General features: G+C 42.8%; 2 protein-coding genes and 1 long non-coding RNA gene across 12 annotated transcripts; 1 reads left to right on the top strand and 2 right to left on the bottom strand.

The window, feature by feature from the left end:
• Positions 1-1137: 1137 nt before the first annotated feature.
• LOC128799295 (uncharacterized) lies at positions 1138-5114 on the bottom strand. The gene is made up of 3 exons (XR_008434693.1): positions 5027-5114; positions 2184-2328; positions 1138-1708 (listed from the first exon to the last, which is right to left on the bottom strand). It is a non-coding gene; the product is annotated as an uncharacterized LOC128799295 (long non-coding RNA).
• Positions 4946-13390, top strand: ROPN1L (rhophilin associated tail protein 1 like). 7 transcript variants are annotated; one of them, XM_053963550.1, is made up of 6 exons: positions 4946-5114; positions 7212-7361; positions 9197-9320; positions 9490-9651; positions 12112-12287; positions 13258-13390. In XM_053963550.1, exons 2-6 carry the CDS (start codon positions 7231-7233, stop codon positions 13319-13321), a joined length of 657 nt encoding a protein of 218 aa, XP_053819525.1. In that variant the 5' UTR covers positions 4946-5114; positions 7212-7230; the 3' UTR covers positions 13322-13390. The 7 variants fall into 7 exon arrangements, with proteins under 7 accessions (XP_053819525.1, XP_053819509.1, XP_053819552.1 ...); XM_053963534.1 differs by lacking the exon at positions 4946-5114 and adding an exon at positions 5129-5234; XM_053963559.1 differs by lacking the exon at positions 4946-5114 and adding an exon at positions 5254-5471.
• A 1535-nt stretch (positions 13391-14925) lies between these two features.
• On the bottom strand, positions 14926-24304 carry SNRNP48 (small nuclear ribonucleoprotein U11/U12 subunit 48). 4 transcript variants are annotated; one of them, XM_053963498.1, is made up of 9 exons: positions 23509-24304; positions 22568-22681; positions 22382-22442; positions 21560-21634; positions 18987-19175; positions 18054-18175; positions 17507-17622; positions 16135-16296; positions 14926-15206 (listed from the first exon to the last, which is right to left on the bottom strand). In XM_053963498.1, the coding sequence occupies exons 1-9, from the start codon at positions 23599-23601 to the stop codon at positions 15167-15169; spliced, it is 972 nt and encodes a 323-aa protein (XP_053819473.1). In that variant the 5' UTR covers positions 23602-24304; the 3' UTR covers positions 14926-15166. The 4 variants fall into 4 exon arrangements, with proteins under 4 accessions (XP_053819473.1, XP_053819466.1, XP_053819490.1 ...); XM_053963491.1 differs by having other exon boundaries at positions 16135-16299; positions 23509-24212; XM_053963515.1 differs by lacking the exon at positions 23509-24304 and adding an exon at positions 22755-23314.
• Between the last annotated feature and the right edge of the window lie 2880 nt (positions 24305-27184).

The raw sequence follows: 27184 nt of genomic DNA, 5'->3' as shown, positions 1-27184 counted from the left end.
AAGGCAGCGAGCACAAGCCAAATGCATCTGAATCTAGTGGCAGGAGGATTGGACTGTCACTCTTAGATCCATACTATTTTACAGAATTACTGTTGTCCTGATGGTTTTGAACCACAAATATTACCCTTTGGAGTGATTTATTAGAAAATTTCCAGTGAAATGAAATCATAGAAAAATAGCCAAAATATTTTTTCATTTACTGTTGCTGATTTAATGCTGAACTGAGTATATATTCGCCCCATATATTTTTGATGTGCATAAATATTGCATTTGATTATTTACAATGGTGTACATTGTGGGACAGATATATTTTCACAATAATAAATTCACTGGTAACATACATTCTTACTTATGCCAATATTCTGTTTTTGACATATCTTTCACAAACAGTTCCAAAATGGTCTTGCCACTCAAATGTTGCGAGCACTACTGTGCATCATGCAGAATTTGCAGTAGTGTGGTACTTGTAATTGTTTTTATCCAGACAAAGTGGTCTTAATTTTAAACTTTATTAAGAAAAAGCCTTTGTGCTGTTTCTTACTACTGGTATTTTACAAGTAAGGAAAGAAAATAGCAAATCAGGCCAGTAGTGCAATGTGAACTGCAACTGTTTTGATGTAGCTTACAGTATCTTTATTTGCACTCCTTTACAGATACCAGGTGAAGTTTGTTTCCAGAACTGTCCAATGTGAACTTTTCAGAAATCTCATCTCCTCCTCTTATTTTTACACATTTTTTGAAAGAATATGGAGGTTGTAGAGAACAGGAATTAAATAGCAGTACTTTATAAATTGTTTTACATTTCAGTGGTTTGCCTTATTGTGTGCTGTGTACTCCCTTGGCATAGAAACTTGTTAAGCAAGCTTGTAAGTTAAGTGGCTGTTTCTGAGACAGATGATGAGTGCTGTACCAGTGGCTTCAACCTGTGCTGGAGTGATGCAGAGTGGTGTGTGCTCCTGTTACTTTCCAAATGTGAAAGTGCGTGTGTGCACGCGTGCACTCTTCCACTACAATTTGTGTTGACCTTGGTCTTGACTGGAGTGGTTGGAGATGTGTATGGCTCAACTGGATCCCCTTTGTGTGTTGAGAATCTGATGCTGTTGTTAGTTCCACAGGCCTTCATCCAAGAACTGTCAGATGGCTCTGTGTCTATCTTGTGCATATTGAAAAAAAGTTAATTGCAGCTAGCTTTGACTGTTTTTACACAGGCTATTTTATAATGATTAAAAATAGTTAAAACTCTGCATCTTTTCTGTCTGCCCCTTCTCTGTTGAGTGAAGCTGAAGTTACTTGATTTTATTTCTGAGGGCCCTTCAGTAACTGTAACTGCTTTGTGTCAGTGACTTCCTTAGTAAGATGCCAGCTCCAACCTTTTACAGTGCTCACATCACTTTTTCAGCTGAGTGCATTAATTCTTTCCTTGCCTTCCCCTATGCTTGCGTAAAGGTCTTCATAAAAACCTTCTCAGCAGCTGCACTGTTCTTCAGAGAATTCTGTAAAAAACTTCACAAAGGCCTGTACCTCACAAAGCACAAATGATTGGGGTTTCATTGCCTGGCATGCTGGTCAGCATCATTTTGTTTCCTTGGATGTCACTGTCCATTTTTTTTACATCCAGATTGAAAAGGTTTCGTAGTAGGATCAGTGTTCTTGTTCTGCCTGCCTTGGGAATAATGGCCATGGTACAGCCTGGGCAATGAGTGAGGACCTTGGCAGAAATGATGGTACAAATAGTAAAAACATTAAACAAGGAAATTGAATCTTGGTAGTGTAATCAAGTTGAGGGTGCAAAATAAAATAAACTGTTTTCTGAAACAGATGAGGAAATAACTTTTATAAAGCATAATGGTAAGTTAGAGCTCTCTTACTGTGGTATTTCAGTTCTTAATTAGTAGCTGGAAATAAAGAACTGCATAGTTAACAGCCATTTTTTTAATTATGCATCTGGTTTTAATTTCTTCATTAAGAAGTAACCATAAATTGAGAAATTATATGCAGAAATCAAAGTTACTCAATAATGGAAAGTTTTAAAAGATTATGTTTTCAGAGGTCAAATACAGTTTCAAAATAAACTGAATGTTTTGACTTCAGTATAATACTGAGAGTAGAGCAATGGCAATATTATTTTACAGCTCTGCATATCAGTTTTTCTGCTTATCTGCTTACCTGCTATTATCTCTTACCTGTTGAGTACTGGCCAACACCAAAGCTACAGAGGCATTTTCCCGTGTACAAGGTGAAGTCAAACATCTGGAGGTGTCTTACATCAGGTGTGGGAGGAGGGGGTGGTATTTAACATTACTTGCCTTTCAAGGGCTGTTTGTGTTCCTGGAAAAGGATGTTAGTTTTACTTAGAATTCCTTGTTGCTTATAAAACCAGAGGACAATGCAAAGCTTTTATTTATATTGGGTAGAGTTTCTGTATTAGAACCTAAATAGTGCAGAGCTGCACTGGTGTGCCACATTCAGCAGATACAAATTGCATTAAGTGGCTTGCTAGAGTTAGGTAAGGAATGTGATGAATCTGAAAATACTACTGGATTAGAATGGAGAGGCCATGGGATATTTTGACTAGTTGTTAGCAGGAGTCATGGAAGTAGGAAGCAGCAGAAACTCTAAGGAATGCTGCTTTATAGCAGCATTTCTGGCAGTGCTGCTATAAAGCAACAATTACATCCGTGGATATACTTTTAAATGTTCTTTATATACAAGATTTGGTATTACATATAGGGAGGAAATACTTCTAGGAAACAGCATAGATTCATATAAAGAGAGTATTTACAAGAGTATGTAGTCACAGGACAAGGGGGGAGTGACTTCAAACTGAAAGAGAGTTTAATTAGATGTTAGGAAGACATTCCTTACTGTGAGGGTGATGAAACACTGGAATAGGTTGCCCAGAAAAGATGTGGATGCCCCACCACTGGAAATGTTAAAGACCAGGTTGATGGAGCTCTGAGTAGCCTCGTCTAGTGAAAGTGCTTGTGACTGTGGCAGGAGGGTTGGAACTAGGTGATCTCTAAGGTCCAATCCAGGCCATTCTATGATTCTATGAAAATACATTTCATTAAATACAGGAAAAAAAATTCCACCTACATGCTGCTGTTTCCCATAATACAGTGTGGCAGCTTTATGCATGATTTCACTGCACTGGACCAAATTGCTGGAAGAATTAAGAGTATGACATCTACTTTTGGAGCATTTTAGGGATAGTTTCAAGTGTATGCAAGGACCACATATGAGCGATAATATGCAACTTGCTGTTTATCTGTTATCACTAGACACCTTTAAAAAACTGCACTGTGAAATCAGTTTAATTGAATTCTATTCTGTAAGCTCCTGCAGGATAATGTTTGCATCATGTTTTTCTTGATATAGCATTTTTAAATGAGTAGATGCTTTAAAACAACTAAAGGATAGAAATGTATGTCATATGTCAGAACTGTTTTCATTAGTTACAGGAATCTGCAAAGTATTTTGAGGCCAAACAATTAGCCTGTAGCTTATGCTAAGTATTCCTGTTTTATGGAAGGTTAAACAGTTGTTAAAATGTGTGCTTATTGCTTTCCAGAGCCCACCATTTTATCTTTGTCCTGCATAGCCTTGCATGTTCATCAGCGGGGACATAATGTGGATTAAAAAGGCCTGGCTTCAAATAAGATTGTGTGCTCCTGCAGTAACTGCTTGGCCTGTTTGGAGCATGCAGCACACAAGTTTCTTTGGAGCAATGGCTTGTAAAGGCTTTCTGAAGTGAATAATCCTATTACCAAGTTGATTTGAGTGTTCAGGCTGTTTACAGTCCATGTTAGAAGGTACAGGAGGAGTATTGCTTTGTAACCAAGAGATGTGCTGGTGTCTTTACAGAGGATGCCAGTCAGGTTACCTCTGGTACTGTTTTTATCTGCAGTGGAAAGAAGATTTTGTGGCAGAGAGGGCACTTTGGTTCCTCACATTCTGGAGCAGTGGGATAGCCCACGCTGCCTCGTGGTGTCAATTTGGACCAGCAGGTGCTGAGAAGCAGCCGTGTGCTGCTCTCCGTGGTGGCGGACTCTCGGTGGTGCTGCTATCCTGAATGTCCAGGACTGTGGAGCCTGACCAGCAGAGGTTTCTTGTAGCTGAGCTGTCCTTGGAAGCAGCAGCTGCTGTGAGTGGAGGGAATTTTTGGGGATATATTGCCCTGTCTCTTTTCCAGCTCACTCAGCATTTCTTCGCATTTCATCCAACCCAGGAAAGGAGGTGCGAGGATGCCAAAGGCAAGATGGACATGCCACCCTAACACTGCTCACCTAGTAGAGCATCCTTGTGGCCAGGGGACATGCAGGGGCCAGCAGGCTACAGGGAACCCAGGCACCTGCAGGAACCAGCCTCCCCGCCATGGGCTCTGCCACTTACATGGTGCCAAGATGTTCACAGAATCAATCAAGTTGGAAAAAATGTCTGAGATCAAGACCAGCCAATGACCGAACACCATCCTAGCAACTAGACCATGGTACTAAATGCCACATGCAGTCTATCCTTAAACACCACCAGGGATGGTGATTCTAGTGCTTCTCTGGATCGACCCTTCCATGTAGAAATTCTTATTAATGTCCCCTGCCACAGCTTAAGACTACTTACTCTGTCACTGGTTGTCTGGGAGAAGATGCTAGCCCTCACTTGCCTGCAGCCTCCTTTCAGGCAGTTGTAGAGAGCAATAAGGTTACCCCTGAGACTCTTCTTCTCCAGGCTAAACAGCCCTAGCTTCCTCAGCTGCTCCTCATAGGACTTGTGCTCCAGACCTTTGTCCAGCTTTGTAACCCTTCCCTGCACACCCTCCAGCACCGTCCAGTTCCTCCCTGAAGTGAGAGGACACAGGATTCGAGGTGTAGCCTCACCAGGGCCACGTACAGGGGAAGAATCACTTCCCTTATCCTGCTGGCCACACTACTACTGTTAGAGGCCGGCATGCCGGAGGCCTTTTTGGCCACCTGGGCCCACTGCTGGCTCATTGTCCACCCGCTGGACCCTCCTGCCCACTCCGACCCACCTTGCAGGCTGCGTCTGTGAATTTACGAATGGTAGACTGAGCCCCCTCATCCATGGTTGGGGCCTTTTCGAAAGTTTGTACAAAGCAGGTGCTGCTCTTGCCCTTTAAACCTCGCCGCCATTAAGATTTCCCCCGCCCAGCGCCCGAGCCGCCCGCCCCGGCCCGTCCCTCCGCGTTGCCGGGGCAGCGGGGCCGCGGAGCGGGGCAGGTGAGGGGCCGTGTCCGGGCCTTCCCGAGACCCGCGGCAGCCGCCGCGGGGTGTCCGGGGCGCCGGGGCCGTGGGTGGCCCTGGGGCTCCCTCCGGCCTGCGAGGGGCCGCTGCCCGCCGGCGCTGCCTCCCCACAGCTCGGGGCAGATGGGCCGCGGGCACCCGCGGCTCGGCCACTCCTGTCTGTGTGCAGACACTCCTTGGCCTTGTCTCCTGAACACCTGGGGCTGGCTTGGGGTGTGTGGAAGGAAAAAAGCAGAAAATTAGAACTAACAGGAAGTGAAAGTGATGAGCTGATCTTTGTCTCCAGGGAGAGTAACCCATGACAGAGTGACGATGGTGAAGAGGTGCAGAGGCTGCCTGACCTAGCTGTGCTTTTCTTTGACCATTAGGTGTATGTATATATATACAGGAGGTTCCTTCTGAACATCAAGAAATTCTTTTTCCCTGTGAGTGTGACCAAGCACTGGCACAAGTTGCCCAGCGGGGTGTGGAGTCTCCATCCTTGGAGATTCTTGGAACACACCTGGACATGGATCTTTGGCACTCTGCTCATAGATTGTGCAGGGGATCAGACCAGCTGACCTCCAAGAAGTCTCTGGCAACCTCTGTCCTTCTGTGAGACTCTGTGATTAATGGCTTACTTATTAGAAAAGCAGCTCTTGCACTGCATTTTTTTCTGATTATATTTTAGTTTTTATTTAACTTCTTCCCAAGGGTACATACACACCTAGCTGTATTTGTTCCTCAGAGTTTTTCTGTTATCCTGAAATCCTCAGCTTTTTTGCCTTCAGCTTCAGTTCCTTGGCTAGAGCTGTGTTTTTGAATCATTACTAAAAGCACATGACCAATATGGTAATTAAATGTGCACTTTGAAGTCTGTTCCTTATGCAAATTGGCTGCATTGGAGTGATGAAGATGCTGTACTCTGTCTGCATTTCTTCATAAAAAAAGTTCTAAGTATGGTTTGATCCTCAAAGAAGCCTTGAGCCACAGCAGTTCCATTGCTCTATCACTGACTTTCAATGTTTTTCTTTTCCGCTACAGGAAAATTCATGTGAGAAAGCCACCTGCCACGTTGTCTTATCTTAAAAATTAAAAAAGTCTAAAGGGATGGAGAATTCTGTTACATTGATTCCTTTCTTAATGCTGTTGCTTTTACTGCTCCTCCTTTCTGGAAATAACTAACCATTTTAGGTTCTTGTTGCTAAGTCAACTTAAGCATGCCATAGTTTGTCCTGGAAATGATAAGGAGAGAGTTTCCCACCAAATGTGCCCCATTCCTGTGAAGGGAGAAGGACCATACAATAGCCTATCTCTGTCCCTTCTTTTGGATCCTGGGCAACAGGATTCCTTGCAACAAATGAGTTACATCCTGAATACAGCTGTGGAGCTGTATGAGCAAAGTATGGTATGTGCTTGCAGCACACATGAATGTTTTGTTTGCCACTGTAATTGTTTGATGTAAAGTCTGTCATGAGCACAAATTAGTAACTGTTTGCTACAGCATTTTTGAATACATAAACACAGTAGAATCTTGGTCATCTGCATACTCTGGCATCTGTACAAAAATGCCAAGATTTTCCTTGGTATGCAGTAGTGAGCTATCAGTGTAGATACCTTTCATGTTGGCATGTGTGGTGTGACTTGTCTGGTCTGCCCATTTTACAAATTTTTGTTGTGGTAGGTTTGAGGAGGAGAATCAATTTAAAACTAGCTGAAGTCACCTGTTAAAGCAGTAGTTCTCACCCAGCTGTGATTGGTGCCCAAGCTGCTGTGTTTTACTTGGTGTAGCCACAAAATTTTTTAGAGCCAGGGCTTGTCTGTTTATCCTTCCAAGTCTGTCAGCTCTCCAGTAGCTCCAGCTATCGAGTAGGACAGGAGGGAACCTGGGGGCAGGCACTGTCCACTCCCATGTGCACACACAGTTTTTCATTCAAATTCTGCATCTGTGAACTGCTGTTTTATTTCTTTCAGGTCCTTGTGACTGGACACCATGCCTCTTCCAGAAACCATGTTCTGTGCTCAGCAGATCAAAATCCCCCCAGAGCTACCTGATATTCTGAAGCAATTTACTAAAGCTGCTATTAGGACTCAGCCTTTTGATGTTTTGCAGTGGGCAGCTGCGTAAGTATGATGTTCACCTAACAACAGAGAGCTATAAATATGGACCCCCAAAACCCCACTCTCCTCTTTATCGTATAGTGGACGTAGCTTTGAATATTACATCAGCATATACATTGCACATACGTTTCTGTGTACTAATGCAGTATGTAAGCCTTTTAAAAATAGAGTGGTATTCTATTTATTTTCTGTTTCCTTGAGGTTTAGGGCTGGCTTACTTCAGAAGTAGCTGAATTTCTATACAGAAAAATTAATCTTAATTTGCTTTTTGTTAATAGTTTTTCTATCTGAAAGACCAACTCTTTTTCCTTTTGGTTTGGTTTGGGTTTTCTTCTCTCATCTGAGATTCAATTATTGGAATTTAAAGGAAAAAATAGACATTAGCTTTCTAATTCTTAAGCCTGGTTAGGTTTCTCTTCTTTCTTTCTGGGAAAAGTGCCTGAAAAATTGCACCTTTAAAATTATAATCAGCATAATAAATCTCTTGCCATAAAATTGATTTAGATGTTTAAATGTTTCTCCTTTAACACTTTTTTTTCTTTTACCTCAACTGCTCACTATAATTTTTTCCCGCCCTATGGTTTGTGTGGGCAAGCTCTTGAAAGGTATCTGTGAGATGTTCTCAGCTGGGGGGATTGGAAAACGTCTGCAGCGTGTGAGGGAGGGGAGGCTGATAACAAAGCCAGGCTGGAGTCCGGCTTGTCTGTTAAAAAGAAAATAATCTGAAGCTGAATTGTTACCGGTGCAGTGTTGGAGAAAGCCAGCAGGACCACCTTAAAATGGTGTGGCGTTTCTTAGGAATGTGATGGAAGCGAGGTGCGGCTACCTCTGTAGCTGGAGCCTGCTGGGAGTGGGGCTGGCGAGGGCAGGGCCGGCCCCGCACTGCCAAGGCCACGCCAGCGGCCAGTCCCGACCTCTGCCTGGACACTGCAGCAGCTCGGCGGGGGCTGCTGCTGGTCGCAGCTCCTCTTCCTGGAGCATACTCCGCTGTACCTGGCAGAGCAAGATCTGTCCCTGGGAGCCATGCAACGCAGAGCAAAGCTGTGGCTTCACACGTACTGCCGGTGTTGTAGTGCTTGTGCCTGTGAATAATCAGATGAGGAAATGAATCTGGCTGAAAAATAGCCCGAGTGTTTTATGTACATGCATACTGTGCATCTATTTCTATAGTCACACTAATTCAGTTCTGGAGTGTTGCCTGCTGTGTATTTCAGCAGGTATTTGCACAGCATGGGATAGCCTGGACATGGACATGGATGACCAGGGCAGATGAGGCAGGACAAATGGAGAAACTTGTAGATTAGATACGCCTCAGTAAAAACTGAGTTTTCCTTGCACAATTCAGATTTCTGGCCAGTTAAGGCAGAGGCAGCTCACCTAAGAGGCAGCTCTTAAGGTGGCAGCCTTATAATTAAAAGGATGTGCATCCAATGCCATTTATGCTCTACTCTTAAATTTTATTTTGGAGTGGACAGAAATAGCAGAAGTGCTGAGAAGAGAGTTGCAATATGAATAGTCAGATGTACATTTTGGGTAGTGCACGAGGGGAATGTTAAACAGATAAGCCCTCAGGTTTATCAATTAAAGAGCTGAATGTATTGTGCACAAAATAAGTTAAATGCCTAATAAAGAATTATTAGAGTGTTGTGAAAAGGAGCAAGTCTAAAGACTGTGGTTTCTGGGCACAGGAAGGTGGGAAGTTGTGCATGTTGGCAGCGTACCAGGTGCTGCTGCTCCTGTGGGGGAGCCTGCAGATTCTTACACTGAAGAGCATTTACTTTTGTGCAGTTTGTAATGGCCATGGGCATTGAGGTGTGTTGCTCTTCCCATTCACTTAGGTATTTTTCAGCCTTGTCTAAAGGTGAACCCCTTCCTGTGAAGGAGAGGCTTGAAATGCCATTAGCAACAGTGAAAAAAGATGCTGGTTTGACCCCAGGACTCCTTAAGGTCTTGCACAAACAGGTATGAGTTGTTCTTTATCAAATGCAGAATGCTATTGAGGAATGCTGATGTGTTGGAGATGGTTGGGGAGAGAGACTGTCAAGTATTTGAAATATTTTGGGCAGACACTGTTCTTAAATTAGTTCTGGTTTTCAGAGTTCTTATTGTGGTACCATGATTTTTTTCAAAGCTTTCTTCCAAAGGCATGGTGACCATTGCAGAACTAAAGGAAAAATGGAAGCACTTGGGCTTGCCAGAGGAGCAGCTGGAAGCTATCCTGCAATTGGACAGTTTTGGCGAGAAGGTGGAATGGATGAAGTTTCTGGCACTTGGGTGCAGCGTGCTTGGTGGGGTACGTTCACAGCAGGAGCCCTCATATCCAAACACAAGTGGTTGTCTAGGATCCATATACAAAATAGATCATAGAACAATTAATGCAGATGGATTTGGGGAATGGTGATAGCTTTTGCAGCAGCTGGCAAAATGGCTTGCGTGTTTACTTCTGTTGTCCATCAGATTTTGGTCTTGGTAACTCAACCAGAAGGATGGCTAAGTCCTTGGTAGAAGAGCAAGTGTGGCTGCAGGAAGCTTGTACTGTGTGAGAGAGGATGATGGAGGAATGATGCTGATGGCATCAGTGTAAATGTCCATGAAAGAGAACTGAAGTGAGAAATTAAAGAACCAATTTTTAATTGATTGTGTAGCCAATTAAATTTTCTCAGCAGCACTTAATGTTACTACAGCTGCACTTAATTCTTTTAATGTCAGTAATAAAATCTCAGCAGAGCATTTCAACAGAATGAAAGATTATAAAATGCATTAAGCTGATGTTCTTATAAAGTATAATGCTTCTAATGATTTCTACAGTAGGGAAGAAGAGGTACTAAAAAGAAAATATATGTGAAATAATATTTTGTGAATGTTGCAATATCTGGAAGCCCTGAATGTTAACCTGGCCTGGTGATGCAATTGTGCAATTGTCTGTCTGTCTATCTATCTATCTATCTATCTATCTATCTATCTATCTATCTATCTCTCTGTCTGTCTTTATTTCAAATTTGTACTTCTTGATTCCAGTCTCCCTCCCAAAATGATCTTGTTGTTTGGGCTCTTTTCTTCATTTAAAAATAGTAACAGCAACATTACTTACCTAAAAAAAAAAACCAACTCCTCTCTCCCTGCAAAAAACCCCAAAAAAACTAAAACCAAAAATGGAGTCACAGTGACATCATTCTGATGGAGCTAGACAGACTAAATTTCACCATCTCACAATCCTTTTGGATATTAAGTGAACTAATTTAATTCAGTACTACATAATGAAACCTAGACCTCAGTTTCCTAAACCAGAGAGAAAGACATACACAAGAAATTTACATTCATTTCCTGCAGCTATAAATTGTGTTCACAGTCAAACAAGGTCACAGCTGAGATACAAGAGTAGATAAATATGAACCTCTTAAGAGTACCAGTCTGAAGTATCTTTTTTGTAAAGCATGAATACATTTTTACAAAAGCCTTTACAAAAGGAGAAATGACCACACAGGTAGCCTGTTAAATTGTCTTTCAAAGTTGGCAAAATGGATATGAATAACTTTGCTGTGTTGTGAGAGAGAGACTGTTGTGGCAGTTTGGGGTGGCAGGACCAGAAAGGGCAGTAGAGGAGTAGCCAAATGCAAAATGCAAAATGTAGAGTTGGCCATCATAGAGTCAGCTGCCTCTCTTTTCCCTGAGAAGCTTTCCAGGGGAGGAGATACATTAAAACTGTTAAAGGATTATAAAATGACACTTCTCTGGCCTGTGTTCTAGATCTTAAACAGATAATGCATTTATTTTAATTATTGCTATTCTACTGTTAGGAAATACTATCTTTTTACATAGACATTGCTTGCTTGTTAATGAAAATGTAAAAGTAAACTTTGAAAAAGTTGCAGTGAAAAATATTAAGACTTTGGTTAAAGAAAGCCTGTTTGAGTTTGATTTTTTGCTTTTATATTTTGGATATATATTGTGTGTGTGGTTTTACTGGTTTGTTTCTTTAATGGCATCCAACCAGTATTGAATGAATGAAACTCAATGCTGAATTTTTCCACACTTTTCCCAGTATAGCTCAGCATGCATAGGGCACTGGATTGTCAACACCACATTAAAGGAAGGATTTTTTTCAAAGTATATTTGGAATTAATAATTTGAGGCACATTTTTTAAAGGTAACTCGGATGTTCTTGGCCTTTGACTAAACTGAAATATTCTTTAAATGCTTTTTTGCCTCAGTGCTTTTTCTACTATCTATTGAAATGGAACTTGAATAGAGAAAGGGGAAACAGTAAATATCAGCCAAAATATAATCTAAAAATTATATAATACAATATCATAATAAAATCACCAAACCTATATTCATTCTCTGGGGGTTGTAGATTTGTCTGTCTTAACTGCTGCTGAGAATTCATTTAGAACCATTGAGGTAATACACACACACACAGAAAAAGATCTTTTACTAGATACAGTGATGTTGGAGCTTTTACAGTAGCAGAACAGAGCAATTTGGCCCTAATGGAGAGAGAGTTCAGACTACCCTATGCAATCTTTGACTATCACAAGATTCTGGTATTTTTTTACTCCTGCCTCTACTAGAACTACATTATTGTTTCCATCCTTGGGCCTGCACTAGAGAGTAAATTTGGGGTTTAAAGCTATGCAACGATGACAACACCTTCATCTCATTTACCCTCCCTTTAATGGATTTTTTCATGGTATGCAAGGATGTTCATGGCTCTGATTCTTTTCCTTTCATTTCTTGCTGGAACCCCCTGCAGTCCTTACTGAGTTCAATGAAACAGGCCTGCGAGATCTTAACAAGAGACGCAGAAGGAGGAGCAGCTCGAATTCCCTTTGAAACATTCTCGTTCCTTTATTCGTATTTGGCTAGTATTGATGGAGAGATATCACAGACAGAAATTAAAGCATTCCTCCATGGAATAAAAGAACAAGCGTAAGTAAAAATCTGTGCAAGGAATTTTTAATCTTATCAATTGCCTCTGGGTTCTCCATAAGCCTTTAATTTCAGGTGAATAGTCCATTTTCTTTTGGGCATAGCCATGATGACAGGAGTAAGGATTGACTAAGATTGTATCAAAAGCATACAGAGTTATTTTTTGTCAACTTCAGCATTTGCAATGTTAAAAGATAAACTGTATTTATCCATCTTTTTCTGAAATATTGAAGTCTCTATAGGGTGGTATAATTTTCCCTGTTGGAAGCTATTATATTCAGGCTTGTAACATCTGCATATTATAGCTTCTGGAAGAAGCAGCATCTTCTGGGCTGTTTCTTTGATTTAACATAGATCATAAACTAGAGAGAAAGGCTGGGAGTTCTCTCATTGTATCCATAGTTACACACAGGTCACACGAAATGCACTTACACCAATTAAAAAAGATCAGGCTTGTCCTCCACATGTTGCCTCTGTAGCATGTTTGCATACAGACACTTAACTGTTCCCACCATCTCTCTGGAACTGCTCTTTCTGTGCTTGGTGGGCTGACACAACCTCAGAGGTGCTACCACCATCGCTGCTGGGTGCAGCCCTGGCCAGCAGCAGGTCTGTTCTGGAGCTGTCTGGCATTGGCTCTGTAGAACATGGGGGAAGCTTCTCTCAGCAGCTCACAGAAGGCACCACTGTGACCCACCCCCCACCACCCCCCAAAAAACATCGCCACGCAAACTCCATACACTGTCTTAGATTGCCACCAGCTCCAAGTTCATGGGAGCTCCAAAACAAGAGCATACAAATGAACTTTTTCATGATTAGTTAGAAGATTGACACTTTTTAGTAAGAACCACTTTTTAATCATTGCCCCTTTTTCTTGCATTTCATATAGCCCTAAATTGTATCTTTTCCAACACACTAGGATTTACCATGTGAAAGTTCCATTTAAAAATTCTGGTTTATTCCTTTCCAGGGACAAACACTCTGGCATGGTGCTGATCAGACACTTCCTGCCACACACCTTCATATTTTATTGATGAACCCTACTCTTCAGCATGAGGTGAGAGGAAAAACAAAAGAAGGAATAAATAAGTTGAAGAGAATAATTTGTGTTCAAAGTACTGTCATTTGCACATTTCAGAACAACATGATCCTCTTCTCTGGCATTTCCTTTTCTTTGTCCTGCTCTTGAGATGGCCCTTCAGGGGATGTTCATTGAATAATACATGGCTATATTGTTCTCCAGCCTCTCAGATATTGACGGCCAGCCCTAGGGAGCGACCCCTTCACTCATCTGCTTATATTGAATTGAGCAAAAGTTGTTACTGAGCTTCCTATCTACATCTGAAAACATTCAGTAAAACATGAAATTCAGTTAAGCCAGGGCAGCTGTAACCAGAGCATTTCTCATTATGCTTCTGGTAGCTCTGACTTCATTTTGACTCTGGCACAAATACAGCTGGTGCTTGGACTACCTTGTCTGCCTGGCAATGCTCTATTTAAACAGTTTTAGCAAACCCTACTGAAAGAACTTAATGAGAACCCTGTGGCTGAGCTGGTAGACAAAATGAGTGCAACGACTGCGGTGATTCCATATTGTTTTCCCGCTAATTAGAACCCTTTCAGAACTTAAGTATCTTTTTTTCATTTTTGGATAAACTTGTCTAAATAAAGATGTTTCAAAATATATCTTGTTTTCTGACAGGCAAAGCTACTGCATTTGTCACATAGATGAGGAATACCTGACACAGTTGTTTGGTTAGACTGCTGTAGCAGGTATAGAAGCCTAAATCCATCAAAACAAGACCAGATATTTAGTGACAGATAATCACACTTAATTGCAGGAGCAACTGAGGTATGAAAGAGGATACTAGAGGCTACAGTAAAACTGTTAAGATTACCTTTGACTGAGAAGGCCACAACCAGGAGCAACGTGAAGTGCCTGCCCTCTCTTGGCACATTGAACAAACATAAGTATTTTAGGAAAGGTGGATTTTGTTCTCTTATAGTTGTTTACTTTGTTGAAGCAAGAAGCTTGGCTGATGGTGATTGACCTTGCTGAAGTAGACTGTGAGGAATTAACAGAACTGTACATCCTTAATGTCTATCTGCACGCTTTTAGTCTGTTTTATCAACCTCTATCACAAACATTTGTATGTTAGTCCACAGGATGGGAAGTCTTCCTAGTTATTGCTGGAAGGAAATGCACCTGCTATTTGAATATGGTACTCAGCAATATTCCAAGTGTCCTTGGTGCCTCACCCCTATCTTCTGTGGAGAGCTACATTCTCATCACTTTTTCCAGACTATATTGATCCGAATTTTCTTTGAGCATGAGCTTAGGAACAGTAACTTTTGTGTTATTGTCCATTTAACTGTCCAGTTGCAGTTGGATATGTTTTATCCTATTGGAGAACTCTGAAATCTGCCCTCTGGTACATGCTGTAAGTAGGCAATGTCACCTAGAGGTAACAGTGTTAGGTAGGAGGGGGAGCTCTCTTCATGCATTCCCTGTTTGTAACTGATCTGGACTCCAGGGATTAGCTCTGTTCCATATCTACCACTTACAGTTCAGGAAGGCCAGTAAGTACAACCTCTCATAAATTTTATTCTTCAGCCTTGTCAGAATAATTCAAATACATGAGAGATCAATATAATTTATTAACAGATGTATAAATGTTTCAAATTTACACATTATCTGAAATATACTGCTTCCATCCTGACAAACCGTGGCACTTTTTTGTCTCCGAGCAGCACAGGTCTGATGCAACACCAGTATTATGTGCACACCTTTACTGTCTTGGGCAAAACAGCAGTAACAATAGTTCTTGTGGAAGTTATATTTTGAACAGCTGACAAACAAAATCATCAGGTTCTTGTTTCTACTTTCTTCTTTTATGATTGTAATACTTGTCTTCATCCCTGAAACAAAAACATAAACATTGTGTGGGCTGTTAGGCTCAGAGTGAGAGTCTGAAGAGAAAAAAACAACTTGGAAAATGGAAAGCTCTCATTAAATGTAGCCATGTCTTCCACTAAGGAAAGAAAGTAAACTAGTTTTAGACAGTTTATTTTCCATGCTGCTTTAATCAAGCCTTGTCATGCAGTGCCAGAATGGCAATTAGTTTAGGATGAATGGCATCACGGTGTAATGAAGCCAGCTTTGAGACAAGCCATCATTGCCATCCACGCAGTTATGTAATGCATTTACCCAAACACAAGGGGCAAGGCAGCATTTCTTCTACACAACAGTCCTCATGTCTGCTCAAACACAGGTCCCACACACCTGTGGTCCTGTAGATGTAAACATGTCTTTGTTGATAGTATTAGAAGGTGTGACCTAGATTTGTTTTCTTTTGCTAAATTGTATGTCCAGAAGTACTGAAGAGCAACAGCATTGTTTTGAAGCATCTAATATGGAAAGGTTAATGTATGCATACTAGTGAAACAAATAATATTTATTAAGGTCTAGAGCAAACTAGAGCAGAAATCAGCATTAGACATGACAAGCACTTAGTTGTGGATGAGAAACATACTGTCCATTTAACCATGTTGATCAAGGAGTAAAATCAACAGCCTGTTACAGTACTGTTGCAGCCCTGCAAGCATGCTGAAGGAAGTGCCACCTTTCAGATGTGACAGTAAATTCTGAAGTCTGGATCAGAGTTTGTGATCTCACAGTATGTTTTGTTTAGTAGCCTCATGCCACTGACTTGTCATACCGCACATGAGGTTAGCCTAGCTTTTTAATTGGACTAGACATTCTCAACCTCTGCACTAAATTGTCATAGAAAATGGCTACAGCCGCCTGATTTAGAAGCAGGAGTCAGCTGTCCCTGTTTCTGCTCACCTCTCTCTTTTTCTCCGAGAGTCTCTGTCTTTACCTCTCTCACGACTCCTCCTTCGTTTACTTGGACTCCTGCTGGTGTCTCTCCTGTGTCTCATGCACTCTGTATCCTTACTGCTTCCCCCAGACTGCCGTGAGTCCACTGAAGCTGACCGTCTGTCTTCCCTTCTGAAAATAAACTTAAGTCATTTTAATCAATAAAAACAGTTGCACAGTCCCTGTTTCCAGTACCAGTTTTGTAATATAGTGACATACTAATGATATAAGACAGAGGACATATATTTTATTAAGCCTGTCTCTCTAAGAAATACAATACCTCCCAAAAGAGGCCCAAAGTCCATGTGCATATCTCAGCATACTATTTAATCCAATTATTTCCTATGAACACTGCTCCTCAGGCTTAACACCTCTGCTTGTGAAACTGGAGGCAGCAGAAGGGGTTCACACTGTTTTGCTTTAAATGTTTAACTCTTCAAGCACCTGCCTTAAGCTGCAACCTACAGCTGGAGAACATAAGTCCTGATCTGACAGAATCATAGAATTGTTAGGGTTGGAAGGGATCTCTGGAGATCTTCTACTCCACCCCCCTTGCCAAGGCAGGGTCACCTAGAGCAGGTTACACAGGAACGTGTCCAGGTGGGTTTCGAATGTCTCCAGGCAGCATGACTCCCCTGGGCAGACTGTTCCAGTGCTCTGCTACCCATTCATCTTCATTTTAATACTGGGAACAGAGTGTCACTTTCTAGTGTGTTTCAAAAACATCCTCCTCTCAAACACCTGCTGAAGAGGCACAAATAGGCAATCACTAGGTCATGACTCAATGTTACTTCAGTGACAAACATTTGTAAGGGTGTGCAGTGTTGCTTGACACAGCAGAAATATGTATAGCTAAAACACCCTTCCACTTAGCACAGCAGCATTTGCAGGGACAAGAACTGTAAAGCCTCCCCATATTTACTATGTTATGGAAACCTTAACTCTGAGGTGTAATATATCTAACACATGTCATGTGGTAGGGAAGGGTAAGAAATTGTGTACTTGTATTTCCAAGTGTCCTTTTGTATCCAGCTACAACATTTGGGCACAGAGGAAGCACTATTCATCCCCCAGTTCCACCAGAGCTATTCATCCACCCAGCTCCACCTGTTCAGCTGAATCACTTGCAACTAACCTACTTACCTCTGAAAGAAAGATACTTACTAATTTTTCTCCATGCTTCATGCAGGCAGAGTTTCTCAAGCGAGACTTAATAGAATTAGTATAAAATAAACCGTGCATATGACTCAGATAAGATTGATATGTGCTATTAGAAGAAGGTGGTAAGATAAAATTACAATTTGCTTCATGCATGAAGAAGCTGTCAGCTGTGGCATACCTTCCTGAAGACTTTGACTTCCCTCCTTCACATATCTCTGCATTATCCAACCTGTTCTCCTCCTGCCACTGATTGCTGAGTTCTTCCATATGTACACCAATCACATCCCGAATCACCTGGAGATTAAGATACATTAAAAACAAACATGTCACGGTAGTGCCTGAACTAGCACTAAACAAACTGTAAACATCTTAAAAAACCCTAACCTCATAAAATCTACCCCAAACCCTGTACATAAGATGTTTGAATGGAAAGTCTTATTTGCAGAAGAATGTTTCAGCATAAATTTAAATAGCACCATTTTATGATCATGAACTATATCTTGCTGGCATTTTCACACTCAAAACTTAGCAGTTAGAAATGCTCATTATTTGTAACTTGCTGCAACAAACCAAAAACATTCCTCTATAGTTTGCAACACTCATAAAGCAGGATACAAGAAGCAGAGAAAGACATATTATTTGTCTTTGAAAGCGTATATAATTGTTTATGCTGATATACAATAAGCACTTTTGGCAAAAAAAGCCTTTTTTTTTCCCAATCTCACCTCAGTGTAGGACTTCTTTGTTATATGAACATTCTTAGCTCTGTATGACTGCCGCCGCCTTTTGTAATCTCGCATTTCAGCCAGAATTTCAAGATGGGACTTCGGACCTTTCTGACTATCATCTAGCAAAAAATTGTGTGTAAAACAAATGGTCATTAGCAGGATGTTAGCACCTGCATGCAGGCCTCGTACATTCAGGAACATAAAATAATTGTGTTCTTTCTCAAGTTCCTCCTATATTTAGTAACTATGCTGAATTTACTCAAGCTTCCTCCTTCAACCTTCTTGCTGGCTGTTTAAGCACAGGTAAAAAGCCACCAAGCAAATGCTGTTATGTGATCTCAGTCTCCAAACTGTGATCCACACCAATATACAGGCCTGTGATTTGGTCAAATGCCTTCTAAATACGGGTCGTGTTTTCAAAGCTGATGTTACAGTAAGACACAGAATGAGAAAGCCAGATTCTGTATCGCACCTCCTAGGCTCAGCAGGGCCTGCAGGGTGACACAGATGCTTTTGCTGCATTTGGTACAGTTACAAACTGGCATGACTCAACAGGGATGAGAGGTCCCAGACCAACACCAAAGTGTGTTGCTCTAGAGCTCCACCTGCATGACTGCCAACCTCTCCTGTTCAGTTTTTACTCTTAAGCAATCTTTAATCTCATAATGTCTTACAGCAAATAACTGTTCCAAGCTGCACAGCACGTTGGCAACATTAAGCAACCTGTTATCAGCTGCAGTAAAGACAGAAGATCCATCAGCTGAGATACACACAAAATGTGTGCCAAGAGCAGAGCACTGAGGCTTTCCCAGAAGGAAAACATTCCCAGAAGGAAAACAGACACCAAACTAGCATTTTGTGATGCCAGCTCTTTGTTGTAGCTTTTAAGAACAGTATGCCATAAATTGAACAACAGATCATTCTTCAAACCTTGGGTGATTTTCGCTGCTAAATCCACGAAGAGATCACTGTCATTTTCTGTTATCTGGGATCTGGACCTCTGTTTCTTTGTCTCCTCAACAACGTAATCATAAAGAGCAAGGCGGTCAGCTTGGGTCAGGTCACAGGTGAAACGCTTGTGGTTTTGAGGAACTTCTATGGGCAGTAATGAGTATAAACCTGGAGGTTGGACAGAGAGGTGTTACTTGTGAAGTAGCATAACTATGCAGGAAAATACCAAGAAGCTCAACAAACAAACAATGCAGTAAGCTCCCAGGCTGTTTTCATCCTTCCCCTATGTATCTGTAAGAAGTTTCAACCTTCTTAATTTGAAAAGATAAAAATTGCTCAAAGATCCCTCCCAAGCCCCCCTCAAGCTGTAAAACCCCTCGATTGCTTGCACAGATAAAATTTTCAAATGCCATGAAAGAATCATACTAGATTAGATCGAAATGACCTCTGTGATTTCCCATGAGTTTCAGCTCTTGGCTTACGAGCTAAATCAAGAGAGGCTGCAGCTCTAACTTGTGGGTTTATCTTACTCCTAAAATGTTACATAAAGTGCTAGCTGCAAAATACCTGTTCTACTAACAAGAATGAAAGCTTCCAGGAGATAACCAAGCACTGTGTAAATCAGTCTCACTCACACTGTCACCTTCTCTACGGAGCTTTTATAATAGGCTGACTGATAGGGCCATCAGTGGAATCGCCCCAAGCGGCCTGCTGTGTTAAATGGGCTACTCCACTAGCTAAAAGGACTACAAAGGCACTTTCAAAGTGCTCCAGATCAGTTCAGATAACTGACTTAAAATTATGGAAACAAACACACTGCCTGAACATTCTTCTTTCCCATTCCCCAGTTAAAATACATATGCCTCCAAACAAATGAATCCATTCTCAATCCATTGCAACAGCAGTTAAGTGTCAAAGATACAGGATGCAATACTCTAGGATATGGCCAGCAAAAAACCATTTTAGTCAAAAACTTTCAATTTTCCAGCAACCATTGATCTGACCTCCATAATCCTGCTTCCCCCAACACAATCTCACCCAACTCCAGGCAAACAGAAGAGCAACACATAAGAAGGGTGTATGCAACACCCTTCACAACAGGAAACCTAGAACTTCTCCAGATTATTCAGCTCTTAATGGAAGTTGGGCAATCCTACTATTACTAAAGACACCAAAGAAGAGGAAGAGAACCTACAGTAACTCTACAAACCTAAAATATAACATTTCATCATTACTGTACTTGGAACATAAACCAGAACTGTTCTAACATGAACAAATTAATTTAAACACAGAAAGTAGAAGTCTCTTTTTAAAATGCACTGTTCTTACAGCATCAAAGAAGTCCACAAAAATGCACTGATGATTACATGCTTGTGATTTTAGAGAAATGACACAACTTGTGATTAAGACCAACTCTTCTTTTCAACAATGTAGCTATGCTAATATTCTAAATATGATTAGAATTGGAAAAAAGAAAACAAAGAAAGAAAATCTCTTCCTTTGAGACAGTGAATTAAAAGGAAATTTACAATGAAAAATTATTTTTCATTTGTTGCCAAAGACTTTAAATTGAACAAACAAATCAGTAAATCTTACAACAGGCCAAGTTGTCACAATGAAAAGCACCGGCTCAGTTTTAGTGTTATCCTCAGAGAAAGGCAAGCTTGCAGGGAAATCTGGGCAGTGAACACTGGCACCTAGCGGCTCACTGGTGCACATTTGCAATGAACCACTCCACAAAGGGTTTATCTGCTGCTCCTCTACTTGGATGTGGTTGTCTCAAATTAATGAGTTCCCACTTCCCTTCAAAGGAAATGCACTTGACATGCTCAAAAGACAGTGCTCATCCCAGGAAATCTCCTTCCCAAGCAACTATCCATTAAGCCTCTCTTTGCTATGCCAGAGAAACAAAGAAAACATGAAAAATTGTCCGAGCAAGTGCTGCTGTATTTCACTGTCAGAAAAGTTTCTGTGTTACTTTTCCTTCTGCCTATACATATTTAACAAACTAAAGTCTACAGAGAGCAAATGGTCTTTCAGGTGTTGCAGTAATTTCTCAACCATACACTAAAGCTCTACAGATTCCACAGGGAGCCTTATTTTTTACTTGTTCTAAGTATCCATCCTAGCCTGGTCCCCTGTCTGGTCACAAAACCCACCGAAAAATGAAATGTAAAGGAATTAGTGAGCTTGGAGCAGTGACAAAGGACAACATCACATTTGCAAACGTGCCAGCATAGTTCTTATACAACTTCTTATTTCTGTCTTGACAGTCCAACATAGTAACACGCATGTTGTTTGGTTTTTTCAGTCCTGAAGACATTAAGAGATATGAGCACAACAGACTCAAAGTCTCTCATCTAGTTGCCCCAAGTATAGAAAGTAATCATGCTCCAAGATATGCAGGGGAAGGAATATTAAAAATAAATGAAGTGCAATTCCTCACAGCAGTTCTCGAACAAAATGGAATGAAGGAAGCAGCAAGGAGAGACACAAGAGCAGCCCCCCACAGGAGGCTGGTGAAGTCACATCAGTATTTGCTTGCTCCTTACCTTCACTGTAGCCTGCACCTTCCTTCGCACTTTGGGCTCTACCCTGCTTAATAATGTGAAACTGTAGATCTTTATCTGAAGGCAGAGAAGAAAATAAAATCATACCACTTTTACATCAAGTGCTCGGGTACTTGATTGGGTTAGTCTTTATTCCCAACCTCTATTATGAGACTTATGGTATGGTACAGAACATCATAGCTTCATTCATGTACAAGTGGACATTTGAACTAAAAATGTAATTTTCATCTATTACATATGAAATATGTGATATGAGAGGAGACAATTAAGGAAAAACTATGTATTTCTGGGTTACAAGGATACAGAAAAAGAAATGTATGTATATTGCTCTCCATACCATTGCTTTATCTCCAAATTCTATAGACAGCTCCTAAGCATTTATTTTAATACACTTTCGGGATTTGATGCAAGAGTGAGGACTGAGAATATAGGAAGAAACTCCTAAGAGGACAAAACTGATCCTCCTCAGCTTTTAAGACGAAAATATAAAAGTGATCTACAGAGTAGGATTACACAGTGACAGAAGCATAAAACCAGTAAATTACGGCAAATTGCAAATTACAATTTGAGAAAACTAACCTACCGATTGAAACACTCAAGATTTTCAGGAGGTCTGGAGGAGTTTACAAGCTGCCAAGGCAGTGGGGCTGCGCTACCGTGAGGACCCGGATTCCTTAGTCCCACATCTCGGTCCTTCCCCGGGATCTCCCCATAGCCCCTCATCCCCTGCACCTCCCCGGGGCTCCCTCCTCAGCCCCAGCCGTGCGTGCCGCCCCGTCAGGCGGAGCCCCCGCTGCCGCTCACCCATGGCGACGGTGGGAACCTTCAGGTTTTCGTAGAAAAAGCTGGAGTCGTACATCTCGGCCTGCGGGACCAAAAGGCTCGGTCAAGGCCCGGCCCGGCCCGGGGCCGCCGAGCGGTGGTGGCAGCCCAGGCGCGCCCAGGGCAGCAGCGTGTCCCCGTGCCCCGCTTCCCGAGCCGCGCTCCCACCTCCTCCTCGGCCGAGTATCCCATCCTGCGGAGCCGGCAGGACGCCGCGTGCCTCTCCAGCGACGCGCGGGGGACACGGTGATGGACGTCGTAGGGGCACAGCACCCACTCCACCTGCGAGGGGACACGGGTCAGCCCCGCCACGCCGGCCCCGCCGCCCTGCCCCGCGCAGCCCCCGCCGCCTCACCGGGTCCCCGCCGAGCCACACGGCGCTGGGAGCCGCCATGGCCGCGCCGCGCGGCCCCGTGACGGCGTTCGCTGAGGGCGCTGCCGCCTCAGAGGGGGCGGCACCCAGCCCTGCAGGGTGTGCCCAGGGATCTGAGTCAAGCTTTGCATTTTGTCTTTTTAAATGAGCAGCCGGTGGCTGGACAGTTACGATTAATCAGTTGCATTGTGAGCATCGGATGCTTGGTTAGAATTTTAAGGAATAGGGAAGACAGTCCTAAATTGGATGGACTGTCCGGACGAGAGCCACCAGGAGCAAAGTCAGCGGGGCTGAGCAGTAACTGGGGATTGTAATCTCGGCAGTGGGCGATCTACTCAGAACGGACCCCAGGCTCAGATGGAGGGCAGGACCGCGCCCGCGGACTGATTAACATGAGCAGCAACAGACACAGCCAGCAGATGGGGGTTGAGTAGCAACTAGCACGAAAGTTACGTAATTTGCAACCCGATGCAAATTAATCCCGATGCTCTTGCTTGCTGAAATGTGCAAACAGCGTGAAGCTCCGGCGCTCGCAAAGGTAGCCGTGTGCCAGCTGACTGCCCGGCGCGAACGGGAACAAGCCCCGGCAATGCCGCGGTGCCTGGGGGCCGCGGGCGCCGCCTGCCGGCGGGAGGCCGCGGGGACACCCTCGCTTCGTCGCGCCCGGGACGGGCCTCTGCCCCGCGGGGCAGCTTTGCCTTCCCTGCGCACAGGCCTGAGTGCCCGCCCGCCTTACCGAGGGGTGCTCTCCTGGGCGCAGGGCATGCCTGCCTGGGCGCCCCAGAGCCGCCAAAGCGCTCCCCCGATCGTGGCGGGGCAGGAGGAGCATCAGCGCCCCTGTCGCTATCCAAGCCCTGAGGCCCAATTCCCTCTTGGAACACGAGGAATGTGGTGCGAGATGACAGCAGGCCCTCAGCGGGCTCCTGCCGCAGGATCGTGGGAGGATCGCTGAGGAGTAGGATATACAGTGCAGAACCACGATGGGTTTGTCCCCTCATGGAGCGTTGTCCGTGTGGGGGCAGCTGCATGGCTGGACAGGGATACCCCAGGGTCCTGGCCAGTACTTGGCCTTAATTCTGAGAGCGTTTCGCTGAGGGAACAATAGGGCTCAATCAGACTGTAAGGCAGGATGAGGAAAAAAGGACTATCTTAAAGGATAGATTTCACATGACTGACATTCGTGCTTGCCTATTTGTTGTCTCTGAAAAGCACACGACTGGATGGAAGAGTGGGTCTATCAAAGCAGGGTGGGGGAGAGGCAGCATGACAGATGCAGCTGCCAGAATGACTTTTGTACATCTGCTTTTCGTTAGCAGATTACAGCCTTTCCCTGCACAGTGAATTTGAGACTCAGCTGGGATTTTAGCCCTTTGAGAGATTTGGTGCCTTTAGCTACATTTGCCTGGGGATCTTTGACATCACATGATAAAGAATACTTGTGAAGACTCTTCCCAGCTGCCCTTGCATTTTCATCTGTGCTGTACTGAAGTACACTCTCTAACATTAGCACATTTTATCAAAAGAGTACTAAGAAAAGCTGTGCAAAACTGTTTTGACCATCTCCACCGGGAAAAAAAAAACAATTTATTCAAAATTATGAAAGTCAAGTTCAACAAAGTATCCAAGCAGATTTGTTTTAAGACTAAACAAAAAATTAATTTTGTTTCCTTATAAATTAAATTGATAAGAAATAGGGTAGATGATTTGTTTAGCTAAACAACAACATTTTGAATGATTCAAAATTATCTTAGGGGTTTCTTTTACTCTAAAAAACCGTAGTTCCTGTTATGGAACAATCATGGCTACAGACTTTCCAGGAGCAAACTGACTGGATGAGAGAAAAAGATCATCAGCTTACAAAAGTTCATAGCACCACTTTTCCTTTCAGGCAAAATCACACTTAGGTTGGCTTCCCATCAAGCAAAGAATGCAATTGTCACAGTCTTTCAGCTAAAACTCCTTCCCCAGCTGTTGTCTCCTGTCTGTGGCACACCCTCTTCTCCTGCACCCAGCACTGTGCTGCTGCTGCCCAACAGCGTTGTGACTTTGTCATCAAACACCGTGGTTAATAATGTAAATTTAACACACTCTGTCTCATGGTCCCTGCTGAGAAGGAGAGAGAGAACTCCACAGCTGCATTTCCCCAGGCAGGAATGCTGCCTGGCTGCAGCATCCTACAACAGGGGTACTTGAATACAGTCTGGTGCCTTTGCAGAGCTGCAATTCATGGCAAGTAGCCATGCTTGCCATGAATAGATGCTCTTTCTGGACAACATTGATCTATGGAGAAAATCTCTTTGGAAATCAGCTCCAAAGATCTTCTCAGTGCAGCAGAACACTCCTAAACTGCTGGACAAGCAGAAGATACAACAGGGAATTGGTGTATACATTAAGCCAACATAAAGGCCATACAGTGCTTCTGGAGAGCTCCTTAAATGTACCATCTTGTGCTTTCCTTCAGATGGAATTTATATTGCTAGATACTCCAGCTGTTGGCACATAAGGAACCACCTAGTTTAGGACCATACCCTGGGGCACAAAGCTTAACCTAGGTTGAATGCTCTCCACCCATCAAAGTCACTTGGTACTTCCAAGAGTGCCAGGTTGAAACCACACTGAAATCACACTGCTTTTAAGGTCCAAACCTTCCTAATGGGTGTGCAGGAGGAGTGGGAGGCTCATCCTGAGCAGCAAACCCGTTCCCCATATAGCTGACACAGGGAGGAGCATACCATGGCTTCTGTTATTCCTTAGATTCAAAGCACTACTTAACAGTTTTATTGTGTTCCCCCGGAAAACAAGGGAAAAAATGTGAAAGCTCAATTTATTGAATTTTTAAAACATGCTTTGAGAGAAGCAGAAAGAGAAATAAAATAAGCTTTGTTACAGTTTTCTCAATCCTTACCACATTCGGCATGTGCATTTCTGGGTGGGAAAAGGGCCATGGAGCCAGGCAAAACAAGCTGTAGAATTAATCAAAACCTCTTGGGACTACCCAAAGGCCAAAATGGAAGCAGCCTGGCTTGTGGGCCCAGACAGCCCATGCAGGCCTAGGAGACAGAAAAGACAGCTCTTGACCCCCAGCTGTGACAGAGTTTTGCTGTTTCCACCCCAACATGTTTGGCAAATTTATAACAAGATCTCTGCATTTTGTGAAGGACATGGAGTAAGCAGCCAGCACCTGGCAGACCACAGTTTATCCTGCATCTGGGAATGACTCTCCCAGGACATATGCCATGTGGATCCCTAGGGCAGTTTTAAACTGCAACTGCTTCTTTAGCACTCACCCCTTGGACTGCAGGAGCAGGGGATGTTGAACAGGAAGGTGGAGGGTCTCACTCTGGTGCTAAGATTGACTGTAGTAATCTCAGAGCAGCTCTGGCAGTTACCATCTCTTCTCCCTAGCCCCTGGATCATGTCAACCTCATTTTCTCCAGGGAAGGAGTTGTGATAGCCAGGCTCATAGCATCAGTGTCACTCTGCAAAAATGAGAGATATTTGGTGAAGATGAAGCACACAGACACTTGAATTTCATTATTTTTTGGTTTTACTCTCTTCTACCTTAGACTTCAGCAAAGATGTACATTCAAAATCTGTAGCCTCAATTCAGGCTGAACCAGCTTTTTTATCTATAGGGACATGAGGTGAGCTTCTCTAGCACATAAGAATCAATTTATAGAAGTATCCTTTATGTCATAGGCATATTTTCCAAAATTACCTTTACCAGACCACTGACAAGAGTTTAATTTTCATCTTTTGCTGTCTGAGTTCTAATTTTGTTGCCCTCCAGCTCATCTGGAAGTGCCAGTGTGGAGCAGTATAGGTGCTAATGGCAACCAGAGAAGTCAGAGAATGCTCAGAACTCAATGGTTTCTCTGCTGGGGGAGTGCATCTGCTTTATTGCTTCACCTGTGTAGCACTCAGAGCCTGCTGCAACTCCTTAGCTCCTGGATGTTTATTCCTTTGTAACTTAGTCCAATTCACAATTACAGCCTGTGGTGTAGTTTATGAACTGCAGTGCACCGGACAATTCCAAATTGATTTACAGGCAGCAACTCTAGCATCTATTAATGCCTTATTGATTCTTCTCTCTGTATCTCTCTGTGATCTCTCATGGATTCATCAGATTTAGATCAGTTTAATCAGGCTGGTATAATTCTCATCTTCAAAGATAAAGCATGGTGTTTTCACTTGATAGAGCTGGGAGTTCACTGTTACACAACCAGAAGTAAATCCAATGCCCTCTTGCACACTCAAGTTTTAACACGTGTGTTTTGAAGTCTTCATGAGTTTTTCTCTTTAAGCCCTGCAGAGTTTCTGCACTGCAACCCTTGATTGTTTGTCTGCTCCCTTCTCTGCCCTTCCCTTGCTGTGAGCTTTTCAACAAGCCTGTACCTGCCCCCTGCTCGGAG

Source organism: Vidua chalybeata, chromosome 1, assembly GCF_026979565.1.
Source record: "Vidua chalybeata isolate OUT-0048 chromosome 1, bVidCha1 merged haplotype, whole genome shotgun sequence".
In the NCBI taxonomy this organism is placed as follows: Eukaryota; Metazoa; Chordata; class Aves; order Passeriformes; family Viduidae; genus Vidua; species Vidua chalybeata.
Note: the sequence above shows the minus strand (reverse complement) of the source record. Positions and strands in the feature narration are given on the sequence as shown.